Source organism: Petromyzon marinus, chromosome 52 (assembly GCF_048934315.1).
Source record: "Petromyzon marinus isolate PM22_M1 ecotype Great Lakes invasive population chromosome 52, UKy_Petmar_22M1.pri1.0, whole genome shotgun sequence".
NCBI lineage: Eukaryota > Metazoa > Chordata > Hyperoartia > Petromyzontiformes > Petromyzontidae > Petromyzon > Petromyzon marinus.
The window spans coordinates 5,915,047-5,932,264 of NC_133718.1; the positions used below are offsets into that span (position 1 = coordinate 5,915,047).

Below are 17,218 nucleotides of genomic sequence, written 5' to 3' on the forward strand. Positions count from 1 at the left end.
TCGCATCGTCTATAGAACGGATTTTTTTTGTGTTTAGTTTGTCCTCCAATTGGCACGGTTGGCTACGTTACGGTGCGAAAGAAGTTCAACATACACACAAATAACTAGCGCCATCTATTGGTGAAAGTATTTTTTTCACATTCTTTTACGGGATTTTTGCCATCAGCTGTAACAAAAAAAGGTGTTTTTATGCGGTCACTGTTGGCCCGTGGATCGCTTTCCACGTTTTGGCCACTACTGTGACAGACTGTTAACAAACTAGGCACACAATAACAACAGTTGAGTAGAGGTGACATAAATCACGCGCATTTTTTTTATTTGATTTCCTTTTATGTAAAATTGCTTCAGATGTTAAGTACATTATATATGTTAAAAACACTTTCAAAAATATATTATTGTAAAATTAGAGCGAGAAAAATCATGATGCGAATCATTTATATTTGCTCTGTGATAACGTATATTCGTACGCTTTTCATAAGTGTTTTCGTTTGGTTCCGTAAGCCTCAAACGCGACCACAAAAACCCAAGTGACTTTTTTTGTAAGTTTTGGCAGCCGCTCGTTATTCCAGAGTGGTTTTGCCAGGGTTGAGAATTCCAACTTCACTCAAGCTGCCGCCACTCGCCACTGCATACACCTGCAGGAGCCATGACGCCCGAAGTAGCGCGTGGCAAAAGCTTGCGGGAAGAGACGCTCAAAGCGCAGCTCGGATTACAAGCCACCGCGAAAACCCTTGTATTAGATGGGAGCACAAAATCTCAACTCCTCCCGACCGGCCACCAGTTTGGTTTCTCTGGTGCATGCCGTGCAATCACCGTCTTGGGTAGTGCCACTGCCACCCATCTCATCTCCATGACGGATGTTGCATCATGGGTTTGTTCGGGCGGGGAGGGTGGCATCGGATTTTAAACGTAGGCGAGAGGAACGTTCCACCTAACAGATCAGACCACTTTAGAAACGCAGAAGATATCACAAAAGTCACATGGGCCATGTTCTTAGCCACGGCTCCACCTCTGGTTGGGCCTCCGACGCAGCTCAGCTCAGTTCAGTCTCGAGCCCATCGGTTGCTTCCAAAGACGCAGGAGTGGCTCGGCTCGGGCTCATGGAAAATCCAGACCGTGGCTGGGATCATGGCTTCGTGCCGGCGCACTGGAGCCAGAGCAAAGCCCGAGCCGAGCTGTGGCTAAGAATACGGGGCCGCTCAAGGCGTCTTGGAAGCGGTGTGATAAATGTACATCGTGTGTCAGCGGAGCCTTGAGTGTTGGAGAGAGCTATGGGAAAAACTTGGATCGGTCGTTCTTATCGTCTCACTTGGGGAATGGGGGGGGGGGGGTCTGCGCCAATCTGCGAGTGCTGCCGCGTGGAAATTCCGCGTCAAGTGTTGTGCGTGCGCGCGAGCAGGAAAGAGCGTCTCGTACGAGGGTGGCGCCGGGGAAGGGGTCCACGAACGGCGTCAGCGCCGTGCACCCTTTGAGTCGTCGTTGATCAGGGGGAATGCACGGCCCGAAGCAGCCGCTGCGTCATGCACGATCCCGGCTTCACGGCGTCCCTCTCCGCCAGGAGACTCCTGCAATGACGCGCGAGACACCGACGGTGGCACAATCACGGCGCTGCACATCACACACCGCCGCTGCTCCCGCTGCTGTCAGCAGCACAATGGACTGTACACGGCGCGCATCGCGGTACGAGGCGCAGCCCCGTGCACAGCGCAAGAGACCGGAGCAACCGGCAGTCACAGCGTTAAAGCTCCCCGCGGTGTCATTCGAAGCGGAGGTGGCCATCGCGTGCCGGCGCCACGGTCCAAATTTGCCAAAAAAGTTGAAAGATTACACCGCTGCCTTTTACAACGCCGTTTCCTTATAGACGCTCTTTGGTCCTGGAGGAAAATTCCTGTGCGGTTGCCGAAGAGGTGGAGGACCCTCCTGTTGAGTCGAGAGTCTCAAGACTCGGCGAGGACTTTCCTGGCTAAACAAAGCACACTCACAACAATAATCATAATAATAAATAAATAATGCGCTAAATAATGACCACAAGTGCTTGCATGATCAGAAATCCGGGTCGAGTTGGCAGGGCAGGCCGCTGAAACTCGCCGTCGTTTCCTTCCCCCTTGCTCGAGCCTGCAACCGTCGCAATGTCAACGCTTCACCTCCACGGGCTCCGCTCTTAAAACACCCGCGCACACGTCTGGCTTCAGGAGGTCTTCCCCTCTCTCATCTCTCATCGACGACCTCCGAATGCGAGGCCAATGCCCCCCCCCCCCCGTCCTCTACCCTCCACACGCATCGCGGCCCCGCCCATGGCAACGTCTTAATTCCCGAGTGCGAGCTGCGATGCCGCCTTCTTTGCGACGCAAGTCTTGGATTTTATACAGCGGACAAGCACGCTCCCGAAAGCTGAAGAAAGCAGTCCAGGGGTTGCTGCCAGAACAAAACGCATCGGGGGAAACGCTGGTCACCAGAGCCGACGGGATAATGGACCGACACGTTAGTTGAACAGACTCGTATCTATTCAGGCCTGAACCACATTTCACCACAACATTTCACCACAACAGCACGGAGCATCTTAAAACTTGGCGCGTTGCACTTTAACGGCTCGGTACATAACACGGCCACATCGCACACAACACACACGCGCACGCGGGGGCGAGGAATGCACGCCGGTAGTAGAAAGAGCTCTGGAATGGTAAGGAGGAAAACCAACCTTGCCAGCCGTTTGTGCTCCGGGTCCGGAGAGAGAATGGCCGAGTGAATCAGCAGCAAATTGAAGACGTCCCTCTGCCAACACACACACGCGCACATCAGAGCACATGCTACAATTGGCTACGCACGGTGTGAAGTAAGTTCAACATACATATAAAAACAAAGATCTCTCGTATAGCCTTAAGAGACTGCTGGGGCAAGTGCTGTAAGCGAGCACCTATTAAGGCCAGAACGGCACACGAGGGGGTGGGTGGCCAGCACCAAGCCCGACCGCCTTCGTCTCCCCAGTGGCAATGTTTACACACCGCAACAGATACTCAGTTGGGGCCGAGTCGACCTAGGGGACGCCCAGGTCTGGTTTAGATAATCGCCACTGGTGTTGGCCTTGAGCAGAAATCAAATTCAGGTCGCTGGTTCGTAGCGCAGCCGTGCCAACCGCTACACTACTGCTCCCCACATACACACACACACACATGTCCATAAAACGCAGAGCATCGGAGCAGAGCATTGTGGGTACTGCTCATCGGGATGGATACAAACAGCACATCAGAGGCATTGCAGCTGGAATGTTTTCACGGGCGAGAGCGAAGTGATTCTCAGTGCGCACTCGAGCGAGGAGCGGTTCCTGCACCTGCGCGTTGCTACCCCCCATGCAGGGGATGTCGTAGCGCACTTGCTGAAGGAGCTCGACGCATTCACCGTAATTCCCCGCGTCAAACGCCACGTGGGCGCGGCACAGGTCCACCCCCACGCGCCTGGCGACGCGGTCCTGGTCGAGCACGTCGCCCCTGTCGGACAAGCGGCGCACAGAAATCCACGTGCGGGTACGCACACACGCAAACACACGCACGCAAACACACACACACACGCGCAAGCACGCACACGCACGCACGCAACAGCAGCAGCAACAGCGTCGAGCGCCGCCCAACACAACGTGATGAACGCGAAGGTGTCGATTCTTCACCTTGCTTGCACTTGTATTCGACGCACGAGCGCAATAATCGGCACGAACGGGTTAGGATTTTTGTTATTTATTTATTTAGTTACATTTTCCTTCCATTCGCAATTTTTGACGCTTGGTGGAGTCGAACGACAGATGCACTGCCTGGCGTTACAGGCCGCGCACCAGCGCGTCAATATTTAAGGGTTGGCTGAAATTTATTTTAAATAAACACGCGGGGGGGGGGGTGGTTGAGGAGGGGGTGGGATAACAATTAATTATTTTTCAAGCAATTTGTCAGAGCCGACTTTTTGCCACTGTAAATGTATTTTGTTTCATCTCGCTTAGCAGGCGGCTGTGCGTGGGGGGGGGGGGGTGCGCAGACCTCCGCTCCTCCATGGCGGACGTCAGCTGTTTCGTGAGCGACTCCTCCTGCGCTCCCAGGGTGGACATGAGCAGGTGGAGGTCGTTGAAGACCAGGGTGTGGTCCCCCACGTGGGAGCGGGTGGCCCTCGCGAGCTCCTTCCAGCGCTCTCCGACGGCGACGCCTGCGGCGGAGACGAGGGACGCCGGACCCCCCCCACGGCGTCGTTAGGGGCGGCGAGCGTTACGCGCATCGGAGCACGTTACGGAGAGAACGCGGAACGAGTTATGCACGTGGTGCCGCCCCATGCCCCGCACCCCCTCTATCCCGTGATGCGTGGTCAAGCGGTCTCAGGAGTCAGGCTCGGAGTGGTGAAACGCAAATGCGCACAGCACAACAAACACAGCACTCACTCGATACACCGCTCGCCCATCGCTCACCCTCTAGTGCGAGGCGGTAGAGCATCGAGCAGGCGTCCACCACGTCCAGCATTCCGCCAGATTCCTTGAGCCGGGGGTACACCTTGCGCGGGCACGGCGCCCAGCGCGCCAATCATCAAACCAAGGCCTCTCGCCGTGAAAGTTCCACGGCCGCTAAACTAAACATCAACTTTAAAACAAAGAAATCGCAGCATCCACATTCACCCAACGTCACGTCGCCAGGACTCGCACGTTGACGCGCATCTTTCTCATCTCGCCTTAAATTTAACCAAGGCGCCGAACACGGAATTAGCGATTTCACATTGAAACGGTGTGACGAGGCGAGTTGATAAGAAGGATGGTAGTGCACGATGGGTAGGACGATGGACGATGATGGTGACAATGAAGTGGTTAATGATGGGTGGGTGCGAGTGAGAGGGTGCGATGAATGGGGTAGGGATGTTGTGAAGAGGGATGGAGTTAGTGATGGGGTAAGGGCAGGTGGAGTAAAGCGAGGGAAAACAGGCGAGCTTTCAGGGAAGAAAGACAAACAGTGACGCCGAGTGACGTGTAAACAGCTTTTAAACTCCGGTCGTCCTCGCAACAGCAGCAGCTTTTGGATAAACATCAAAGACGGCGGTCACCGCCATCGCGCTCTTTCAGATGCGCTTCTGCGGCCGTCTGGAACGCTCTTCCTTCCGATATTAGGAAGCCACTGGAGCTGTGCACTTTTACATCTAGATTGAAAACTAATTTCTTTAGAACTGCTTTTTGTGTTGACTTTTTTTTACCTTTCCTCCGCACCTCCGGTGAGCACGGTTGGCTATGTACAGTTCAACATTCATAGATACGTCATCTCAACATTTGTCACCCACTGGGCCACACTTGTGTGGATGGCCCAAATCATATGTTAATCCTTGCCCGTTTGCTCATTATCATATTTACCCATAGCCTGCCAAGGCAAGTACACGTTAAGTATCCACTTGCTTTTTGAGTTTAGTTTTTGTTGTCCTTCCCCTCCCACCGGACCCCCGATTAGCATGGCTGGCTACGCTTGATACGAAAGAGGTACAAGACACACACGCGCGCATTTCCTGCAGCACACACACGCTCACACGGCGCTGGGCTCACACGGCGCTGGGCTCACGCGCGCATTACCTTGGTGTCGTAAATTGCCAGGGATTCTTCATATTCCCCCTGAAAATCAAGCGCAAGAACACCGTCAGCCACAACAGCCACCGCAGGGAAAGCCGTCGCGAGTGCCGCGCAGCGACGTGAGCGGCAGACGACGCCGCGCTCGCCAAATCCGCGGCCCCCGGCGTTCCGACCGCGTGGTTTTCGTCCACGGGGGGGCGTCGTTACCTTTTCCAGGCAGTAGAGGGCCCAGTGCCAGTAGTTGTGGCAAGCCAGCATGTCGCACACCTGCAACGCACAGAGAATGAGAGCGCGCGAGAGAGAGAGAGAGAGGTGGGGCGGGGGGTGGGACACTTTCGCCGACGAGACATCGTCAGTGGTGAGGGCCCGCCACACACATTTGGAACCGTTGGGGGGTTTTACAGCAGCAAGATGTTGATGATGATTTCACACTTTTGTACTGTCGGGGGTGGGGGGGGGAGTGGGGGGGAGGCACACTAAAAAGGCCACCAGGGGCCTGCCAGTGACCCGCGAGGCCTTGCAATTAAAGAACGCTGGGGCCTAGCGGGCCGCATCCGTGGTGACACGAGGTTTTCATCAAGCGGCATCTCTTATTTATCCAGGCTGGCGCACACTGGGGGGAAAGTCAATAGAGGTTGCCCTCATGGGCAAGACTGACACCTAAGCACGTTGCATACATATTTACAAATGAGTAGCTGGTGTTGTGTCTAAACAACTGGAGAGACATCGGCCAGGCGTGGTGCCGGCCACCACCCCCCCTCCCCTCGTGCGCTGTGCTCGCCAAGAACACTTGTCCCAACAGTTGGTAAAGGCCATACGGGGGATCTTTGTCTTTGTTCTACGTGGACGATGCTCAACGTACCTCCCAATTGTTTTCGGTCTGAGACATCAGCGCTCTCCCCTTGGCAGGTGCGGCTGTCATCTCGTAGACGTGAGCCAAGGCGTGCGTGGCCCAACCGTCGCGCTCGTTCATCTGCAGGGCCTGCCCTCAACCACACGCAGTGCAGTCAGGGTCCAGAGGTCGCATAGCCATGGTTAGAGACCACATTAAGGCTAAGCGTTCAGTTTAACGTCGTATGTATGTTCAACTTTTTACGCACTTTTTTAGCCAACCGCGCTAATCAGAGGTGCGGGGGAAGGATGACAAACTAATCACAAAAAGCAGGTCTAAATAAATGAGTTTTCAGTATCTTACCAGGTAAAGCCACCGAGCTACGAGCTTCTTTTTCAGAAGCAACCTGGCCCGCAAAAATTAAGCTCGACAAAGTCGCCTTATCACGTGGGGATTAATAGCAGCAAAAAATTATCTAAATACATCAGCCACCCAGACGCTCACCCGCCCAAACAGAGTCGCTGCCAACCAATCACGGTGACCTCAATATTCAGACTGTTAATGGGTGGTGGAAAGGATGACAATGACCAGTCCAGACCTCATCCTTGGTCACATTATTTCGGGGCATTCTTACCTGTTTGGCCGCCTTCTCTGCCAGATCAAACAGATTGTTTTCCTCCAAACCAAACGCGTGCATTGCCAGCAGATGTCTGTTGGAATAATCCACACGGTGCGAAAATGTTGATTAATACATACAGAAGAATTTCCACCGCCGCCCCCCCCATCCAAAAAAGAAAAAGTTGTGGTTATTTTTTTTAAATAAATGATATTCGACAAAACAGTGGGTGCCACGGTGGCGAGATGTTAACTCCCTCGCCTGGTATGCATGAGGCCGTGGGTTCACATTTGACCCCGACGCCTGCTGTATATTTGGAGTTTGCATGTTCTCCCCGTGGTCGCGTGGATTTTTCTCCGGGCCCTCTGGTTTTTCCCCTCGCACATTAAGAATCAACGTGCGTTTAGAGCATTTTGGCTGCAATACATTTTCCTAATTATGAGCCACTTCGTTGTGCTATCATTTGTGGCCAGGTCGCTTCTGAAAAAGAGCTACATAGCGCTCAGTGGGCCTTACCTGGTAAAAAAAAAAAAGCAAAAATAGTGTAATTTAACCACATGCCAATAGTGGGCCAGCGTTAGCAATGTTTACTGGGATACTGCAAACGAGAGTGAAATTGCGTGGGCCAAAAGGGACATTTGGTGGCGCAGGAGCGGCCCTGGATAGTCGTAATTGTATGTATGTTGAACGTCTTTCACACCATACATTGTGAACCGTGATAATCAGAGGCGCGGGGGGGGGGGGGGGAGAAGGACAAAAAAAACTAAACATAAACAGCAGTTCGAAAATAAATTAGTTTTCAATTTAGATTTAAAAGTGCGTAGCTCCAGCGGCTTCCTAATATCGGATGAAAGATCGCTCCAGAAGGCCGCAGAAGCGCGCCTGAACACGCGCGATGCGCCCAAGCGGACAGCGGCGAGTCACCCGTAGTGCCGCGAGCCGACGTTGGAGGGCAGCACGCGGCTGATGGAGTCCATCATCTGCTCGCGTTTGCCCAAGTAGAAGTACGCGTCGTGCGTGAACTTGAGGGCAAGCAGGTCCTTGGGGTGAGCGTGCAGGATGCGCTCCCACGCCAGGCACGCCTCCCACATGCGCCTGCAAGCAGCAGCAGCAGCAGCGGCGTGAGCGGGCGTCTCCATGTCTCTTGCCATGTGTGTAACCGTAGCGACGCGCGTGTCACGCGGTGGAGTTGCGTGGCGCGGGGCACCAAGGGCAGCGTGCGTGCATGTCTGCGTGCGAGCGAGCGAGCGAGCGAGCGAGCGGTCACCCGTCTCCGAACAGCTGGATGGCGCGCGCGTGCTCCCGCTCCCTCTCGCTGAGCTTGTCGCCAGCCTGCCGAGCCACCAGCGACGCCAGCCGCTCCAGGTTCCCGCGCAGCCCCGGGTCGGCGAGCGCCTTCCCCGTTCCCATCAGCTCCAGGCCGCTCACCAGAACCCCTCCCATCACTGTCAGTAACCACACCATGGCCGCCCCCACGCCACATGGACACCGTTAATAACCACACCACGGGGCATCGCATCCACGACGAAAGGCCACACCATGACAGAGCATCGCGCGCACCTCCGATTAGCACGGTTGGCTACGTACGACGCGAAATACGTTAAACATACGTGCGTGCGTATACGCACCGCATTCACAAGCTGTTCAGATCGGACTTGCCCAAAATACAGGAGGAATTCTGCACAAACCTGCAGTCTCCTGACGAGGCTGGTTGCGATTCCCGACAAAACGTCACGGTACCTGAATTGCAAATGTTGTGGGTTCACTTTCCAACACACCGGTGTGCTGAACAAGTAACGAATCGTCATGTTTTGTTTACGTGACAATCCTTACTAATTGGCTGTGTCGGGTGGTGACGGGTTTAACGACTTTTATAAATACGAGACCTAACCCATGAAAAGCTCCAGTAGCGTGCGACTGTGGTCATCCAGAACAGACCGAAACAACGTATAACAACAAATCCCAAGGGAGACATCACGTCGATACACTCCGCTGTTCCTCGCGCGATTTTCTGCTGCCTTTCCCACATGAATGTGAAATTGTAGGTGTTGCTCTGCATCATCATCAGCCGTTCGAAAGACGAAGATCATTGCTCAGACTCACATTGCCCATAGACTAACATTGCCCATAGAATAACAATGCTCATCGACTAACATTGCACAAATGGAAAATGTAAAACCCTCCAGTGTGGTCATCTGGAACGGATCGTTCAACGCAGAACAACGCAAAACGAAGGGAGACATCGCAGCCACACACGCCACTGCTCCCGACGCGGTTGTCCGCTGGGTTGACCACCTGAACGTGAACATGTTTTACTTGTTGCCCTGCAGTCTACATCAGCAGCCGTGCGACAAGACGACGCAGAAGACGCACCGAAGTCCGGGTCGGCGAACACGAGCCTGGACATCGTCCCCTCGAGACCGCCCAGCGAGGCGTCGTTGAACCAGCCCATGTACTGCGCACCGCACAGCGCAGCGCACGTGCGGCACAGCATGAAGGCAAACGCACACAAGCACCGTGCGGTGAGAACACACGCCGAGGACACTCGCGGTACGCAACCGATGGTGCACCAAAGACAAACATCGGCCGCACAGCCCCTTCAACAGGATACGTTCGGGCGAGTGCTGCAAGCGGCTAACTTTTAATGCCCGCACAACACGCTAGGGGGTGGGTGGGTGGCCAGCACCACGCCTGGCTGCCATTTTTGCCTCCCCCCCTCTCGACCACTGTGATTGGCCGCGAGCGAGGATGGAACGCGGGCCCGGTCGAGCCGAGTCGTGATTGAGACGACGGGCCTACGAGGGTGACGTTGGCGCCTCCCGCCCCACCCTGGTTCTCTCCTCCCCGTCTCTTTCCTTCCCCCAGTATGTTGGTTATCTTAACCCTTCCACCTCCCCATATGAACCTTCATGTCCCCCTCCGCCCCCCCCCCCTAGCACGTGGTCCCCACCTGGGTGGGGCAGCGAGCCCAAATCCCCCCCCCCCGCCCCGCCAACCCTCCGTTGGGGGGCACCTGCAGTCCCGAGATAGGGATGCTTGCTGTCTGCAGAGTTTCATTCCCCCCCCCCCCGCCCGCTCCTCTCATCTCCGTTCTGCGATCAGCGTTTTGTACCGAGGGGGGTGGGGTCGCGTTGAACAGAGTGCGACGTCGGGCAGGAGAGGGAGTAGGGGGGTGGGTGCGTGCGAGCGACTCACCTGCTGGAGGGCCGCGTCATACATCTTGCACGCCTCGTTGCTCGTCGTGGCGAGCGGAAGCCCGTCGGCTTTCCACGCCTGGATGTGGACGACAAGAGCCGCTCACACGGTGAGAACCCCGCCGACTCGCACGGTGAGACCCCGCCGGTGAGAACCCCGCCGACTCGCACGGTGAGGACCCCGCCGGTGAGAACCCCACCGACTCGCACGGTGAGGACCCCGCCGGTGAGAACCCCGCCGGTGAGAACCCCGCCGGTGAGAACCCCGCCGGTGAGAACCCCGCCGACTCGCACGGTGAGAACCCCGCCGGTGAGAACCCCGCCGACTCGCACGGTGAGAACCCCGCCGACTCGCACGGTGAGAACCCCGCCGACTCGCACGGTGAGAACCCCGCCGGTGAGAACCCCGCCGGTGAGAACCCCGCCGGTGAGAACCCCGCCGACTCGCACGGTGAGAACCCCGCCGACTCGCACGGTGAGAACCCCGCCGGTGAGAACCCCGCCGGTGAGAACCCCGCCGGTGAGAACCCCGCCGGTGAGAACCCCGCCGACTCGCACGGTGAGAACCCCGCCGACTCGCACGGTGAGAACCCCGCCGACTCGCACAGTGAGAACCCCGCCGACTCGCACGGTGAGAACCCCGCCGACTCGCACGGTGAGAACCCCGCCGGTGAGAACCCCGCCGGTGAGAACCCCGCCGACTCGCACGGTGAGAACCCCGCCGACTCGCACAGTGAGAACCCCGCCGACTCGCACGGTGAGAACCCCGCCGACTCGCACAGTGAGAACCCCGCCGACTCGCACGGTGAGAACCCCGCCGGTGAGAACCCCGCCGGTGAGAACCCCGCCGACTCGCACGGTGAGAACCCCGCCGACTCGCACGGTGAGAACCCCGCCGACTCGCACGGTGAGAACCCCGCCGACTCGCACGGTGAGAACCCCGCCGACTCGCACAGTGAGAACCCCGCCGACTCGCACGGTGAGAACCCCGCCGACTCGCACGGTGAGAACCCCGCCGACTCGCACGGTGAGAACCCCGCCGGTGAGTACCCCGCCGGTGATAACCCCGCCGGTGAGAACCCCGCCGGTGAGAACCCCGCCGGTGAGAACCCCGCCGACTCGCACGGTGAGAACCCCGCCGACTCGCACAGTGAGAACCCCGCCGACTCGCACAGTGAGAACCCCGCCGACTCGCACGGTGAGAACCCCGCCGACTCGCACAGTGAGAACCCCGCCGACTCGCACGGTGAGAACCCCGCCGGTGAGAACCCCGCCGGTGAGAACCCCGCCGACTCGCACGGTGAGAACCCCGCCGACTCGCACGGTGAGAACCCCGCCGACTCGCACAGTGAGAACCCCGCCGACTCGCACGGTGAGAACCCCGCCGACTCGCACGGTGAGAACCCCGCCGACTCGCACGGTGAGAACCCCGCCGACTCGCACGGTGAGAACCCCGCCGACTCGCACAGTGAGAACCCCGCCGACTCGCACAGTGAGAATCCCCGCCGACTCGCACGGTGAGAACCGCGCCGACTCGCACGGTGAGAACTCCCCCGCTGACTCGCACGGTGACCGACACAATCGACTGGCTGCATGTTGGACTTCTTTCCGCACCGCACGTAGACAACCGTGCTTTAAAACGGAGGCGCGGAGAAGGACAAACTAAACACAAAAAAGCTGTTCTAAAGAAATTAGTTTTCTGTCCAGATTTAAAAGTGCATAGTCTCCAGTCAATTCCTATTATCGCTAGGAAAGAGCGTTCCACAAGGTGCGCAGAAGCGCGTCTGAAAGTGCGCCATGCGGCGACCGTCTTTGTCCGATGGCTAGCGAAAAGCCGCCGCCGCCGCCGCTGCAAGGATGACCGGGATTCACGCGATGATGGTTTGTGCTCTTTGACAGCGAGAACCCCGCTCACACTGGGAAATCTACGGGCACAGCGCTTCTGCTTGCGCGCACTCCGGCATTTACGAGCGTTGCACAACACTCCTTTCACGAAAACCTTGACCACAACGAAACCCTCAACCACCACCACCACCGCCCCCCCCACCACCCCCGAATCCGAGACCATAAAACAAACTCCGCAGAAAAATTCAGCCCGCGTAGGATTGCGCAAACGTCGCAATTATCCAGTGAGCACGAAAAGTAATTTCTTCCGTCTCCCACCGCACCACCGATTACGAACACGGTCGGCTACGTGGGGTGCAAACGAAGTTGAACAGAAAAACATCGGTGCGAGAGAGAGAGAGGTTTTCTACTCGGCGTCCATCGGGCGTGTGTCTGAGGGGCCGTCCATAAATGACGTCACGCACCTGGGCGGAGTCAGACATTTGTGACGATGTGTGACGAGGGGGGGGGGTGGCGATTTCATAAATGTGACGTCACATCAAAATGCGCAACTTTAAATAAATATAGAATTGTTATGACAACACTCCTACAACATCAGAGTGCAGCGCCACATTAAATACGCACTACAATGACAATAGTTTAAAGCGATTTGAAGCATTTAAATTTTGATTTAAAGCTTTCGTGACTGCAGTAATTCATATTCTTAGCTCTTTCGGTAAAGTCACGTGACTTTACCGAAAGAGCTAAGAATATGATTTGAAGCATGTTTTATTTTTTAAATGGAAATATTGTTTTGGGGGGGGAGTGGCAGAGCTTTGTGACGTCATATTTGAGGGGGGCGGTCTAACTTTTTGTGACGCCGTGTGACAAGGGGTTGGTGGGGGGGGTCAAAAATCGTCCAGTCATTTATGGACGGCCCCTGAACGATGACACTGGTGGTTTGGTGAGTGTCAGGTGACCGGTTTCTCCTGAATCGCTGTGTGCTGGGTGCATACCAAATGCCTGTGCACAACAATTTTCCTTTAAAGTGAACACAGCTGCATTTGACTATGGTCTGTGAAATGCACCCACTGTGTGCATTAGTGGCACTGCACAAAGAGAACATGAGCATGCATGTATTTAGTTTGTTGTTCCACATGCTAAGCACTGGAGTGTGCAAATACAAAGATCCCCTGTATAGCCTTAAAATACTGTAGGGGCAAGTGCTGTTAGCGAGCACCTCTGAAGGCCGAAACGGCACACGATGGGGGTGGGTGGCCAGCACCACACCCGGCCGCCTTTGTCTCCCGAGTGGCGATGTTTCAACACCGCACCAGGTACTCATTTGAGGCCGACTCGACCTAGGCGAGGCCCATGACCGGTTCAGATGATCGTCACTGGTGTTGGCCGTGAGCGGCAAACGAACTCGGGTCCCCGGGGTTCTTGGTGTAGTGACTTATACGATGGAGTCACTATGGTGTTTAGTGACAGTAGCTGCACGTCCTGAGTCTCTCTCTGGCACCAGAGTGGATACGGCATGGAAGCGGGCCCTAGGGGGCATAGTTCTGGTGAGGGTCGGAGAGAGAGCAAGTGAGAACGTGATACTCTGTGTGAACTCGAGAGGGCACGTGACCGGGGCCGGGTAGCAAGGGGGCCCCCAAAAGGGGGCTCGAGGGACACGTGATATGGCCCAGAGCCTTCTAGAAGGATCTAGAAGGGGGCGTGGCCGAGGGCGGAGCCAGGCCACGCTCAGGAGCATAAAGGGGCAGTGCCGAGAGGATTCTGGGCTCTCTGTTGGAGTGGAAACCGTTGGTGCTACGTCTCTTCGATCATCGGGGTCTTCGATGTTACGCTCGGAATCGTGGGTCAGGCAGTGCGTTACTGACCGACCCGGTTATGTAGTTACCCCATTGTGGTCTAGTTAACCGTGTAGTCATCACCTCGATGTAGAACCAGTGTACGTTTATGCGGTTAGCCCTGTTGGGGTGTTGTAATCAACGTGTGCTTCCGGACAACACGCTACATTAGCACAGAGCGCTCACCACCACCCATCACATCGTGTACCGTGCCGGCCTTCATAGGTGCTGCTCCCTAACGGCACTTGCCCCAACGGTCTTAAGGCTACACGGGGGATCTCTGCTTTTGTACAAAGTTCGGCGAGCGATCGTTTCACCCCTTGGCTTCTCGTTGCCAGGGGCGACAGTGCGAGTGGTGCTCAAAGAGCCAAGCGGAATGTGCCTGGAGCAGGCACCAGCGTGCTTTTTTACTCCACAGCCCTAACGCAAATCCAGCTAGGGGCCAGCTTTCTTCACTTATTAAAACTTAGTTTTTTTTTCTAGATTTGAAGCTTTCGTGACTGCAAGGATCCATACTGTTTGGTTCTATTCGGTAAAGTCACGTAGGTAAAAAAATAAAATAATAAAAATAAAAATCACGACGTTTCGGCCACAACACAAGTGGCCTTCATCAGGTGAAGGGACTGGACTTTCGAGAGATGGATCGTCCGGTCCCTTCACCTGAAGAAGGCCACTTGTGTTGTGGCCGAAACGTCGTGATTTTTATTTTTATTGTTTTATTTTATTACCTACGTGACTTTACCGAATAGAACCAAAGAGTAGTTAGTTTTTTTTGTTACAAGGTAAGGCCCACTGAGCTATGTAGAAGCGACCTGGCCACCACAAATGATAGCTCAACTTAGTGGCTTATCATGATGAAATTTATAGCAGCCAAATACTCTTAAACGAATGTTTCTAAATGTGCAGGAAAAACCGGAGAAATACTCCACACGACCACGGGGAGAGACACACGCAAACTACAAATATACGTGCGTCAGGGTCGGGATCGAACCCACGACCTCGTGTATACCGGGCGAGGTAGTTAACATCTCGCCACCGTGGCACCCCGATTATTATTCCTGCGGGGGGCCACTTTTGCCGATAAGACATCGTCAGTGTGAGGTCCGCCACACATTTGAAACCATTGGGGGTTTGATTGACAAGAACGATGATGTGGGGTGGGGGGGGTGTTGTCACACGTTGTGTATCGTCGGGGGCTACACGTCAGGGGCCACACAAAAAGCCACCAGTGGCTCGCGGGTCCTGGCAATTAAGAAAAACACCGCGCTAGGCAGTGGTGGCGACTACGCACGTGGCCTGGTAATCCAGCACCGGCGTCGCGGTGCCCGTACCGTGTCTCGCCATAAGCAATGCGGTACAGCAAAACATGCGAACCAATCTCCATCTTTTCCATCCGTAAGGGATAGGGCGTTTCCCCCTCGCAATGTGCGAGGGTTTTCTCCGAGTGCTCCATATTTCAGCCATAATTGGCTGAAAGCAATCATGTGTAGAGGACCGCAGAGCTTGGGAAATTGTCCTATGCACACAAGGACCGCCTGGCTGCCGCTCTACTTATTTGTGATTCCTCCTCGCGGCTCCGAGTCGACAAGGAGCTTCATAGCTCATCGGATTCCCCCAATATAAATATTCTGATTCCGACTCCTGTATCGCACCCGTCCATCTCTTCTGTAGCCCGTGCCCCCCTCTATCCGGCCAGACAGAAGCTCCTTGGCCATGCGGTGCCTGGCCATGCGGTGCCTGGCCATGCGGTGCCTGGCCATGCGGTGCCTGGCCATGCGGTGCCTGGCCATGCGGTGCCTGGCCATGCGGTGCCTGGCCATGCGGTGCCTGGCCATGCGGTGCCTGGCCATGCGGTGCCTGGCCATGCGGTGCCTGGCCATGCGGTGCCTGGCCATGCGGTGCCTGGCCATGCGGTGCCTGGCCATGCGGTGCCTGGCCATGCGGTGCCTGGCCATGCGGTGCCTGGCCATGCGGTGCCTGGCCATGCGGTGCCTGGCCATGCGGTGCCTGGCCATGCGGGCTACTACATGTCCCAGCCAAGGAAGCCTCTCCTCGCCTGCCGCAAGAGAGCTCGATGACGGAACTTTGTCCGGACCTTTCAATGATTTGTGAACTCCTCACACAATGCAGCCTGGTTGAACCCGAGATGGATCGTAGGCAAGATAGCCGAAATGTTTCAAACCAGTGCAGACGTTCCTTTAAAAGGCTCCACACGATTCTCAAACAGAGAGATGGGAGGGCACGGATGTGGCCCAGAAGACCCGAAGTTTCATATGGAGCGATGGGCCACGTGGCTTCCACGCAGCTTCCCAGATATGGGAACTCATCCACTCACGGGGAGTGGAGGTGGAGACTTTGATGACATAAAATACCCAGGCATGTTCCGTGGGTTTTTTTTGGTGGGGCAGATGGTAAGGCCCCAATCTCTTTGTCGTACGCTCCACGTAACGATGTAACAGCACACTACACACACACACTACACAACACGCATACACACTGCACACACATACACTCACACACGCTGCATACTCATACACACAATCTTAACACCGCACACGCTCTTACACACACACACGCAATTAACTCACCTGGCAGTCCCAAAGCTGAGCCACCTCCATGGTTGAGCCCCGCAATCCGCACACAGCTACACAGTCCTCGCTGCTGCTGCTGTAGCCTACACACAGTCTAAGGTCCACACACACACAGGCTCCACTACACAAAGGGCTACAATCTACGGAGCCGACCGTACCCACCGCAGGAGTGAGTCTATAGTCCACGGAGTCTACAGTCCAGACTCCACAGTGCACAACGGCCTCCAGTACACACGGACCACACAATCCACACAGCTGCAGTACAAGAGAGCGAGTGTCCACCTAGCGCTAGAGCCTACGCCGCCACACTGAGCGCGCCAGGGCGGAATTCACTGCCGCGATGGAGGGAGCCCGATGTGCCGCCGACGTCAGCGAGGGGCTATTTATAGGCGCAATAAGACCCCGCCCCTCGCGCGCGATTGGTTGCGGGAGAGTCCGCTCCTTCCACTCACGATGCTTAAGCCCTGCCCCCACGTGGGGGGGGGGGGGGGGCGACGTGTATGGGGGGGGGCTGCAAACCAACCCCTATGTGTGTGTGGGGGGGCAAACCAACCCCTATGTGTGTGTGGGGGGGCAAACCAACCCCTATGTGTGTGGGGGGCAAACCAACCCATATGTGTGTGTGGGGGGGCAAACCAACCCCTATGTGTGTGGGGGGCAAACCAACCCCTGTGTGTGTGGGGGGGGGGCAAACCAACCCCTATGTGTGTGGGGGGAAAACCAACCCCTA

General features: G+C 55.9%; 1 protein-coding gene across 1 annotated transcript; it reads right to left on the minus strand.

Moving 5' to 3' along the window:
* Positions 1–279: 279 nt before the first annotated feature.
* On the minus strand, positions 280–16,862 carry TTC38 (tetratricopeptide repeat domain 38). The gene is made up of 14 exons (XM_032973953.2): positions 16,486–16,862; positions 10,219–10,296; positions 9,397–9,478; positions 8,291–8,468; positions 7,948–8,118; positions 7,042–7,117; positions 6,438–6,557; positions 5,783–5,842; positions 5,579–5,617; positions 4,442–4,523; positions 4,023–4,185; positions 3,329–3,485; positions 2,699–2,772; positions 280–1,565 (listed from the first exon to the last, which is right to left on the minus strand). Exons 1-14 carry the CDS (start codon positions 16,513–16,515, stop codon positions 1,484–1,486), a joined length of 1,392 nt encoding a protein of 463 aa, XP_032829844.2. The 5' UTR covers positions 16,516–16,862; the 3' UTR covers positions 280–1,483.
* Positions 16,863–17,218: the final 356 nt, after the last annotated feature.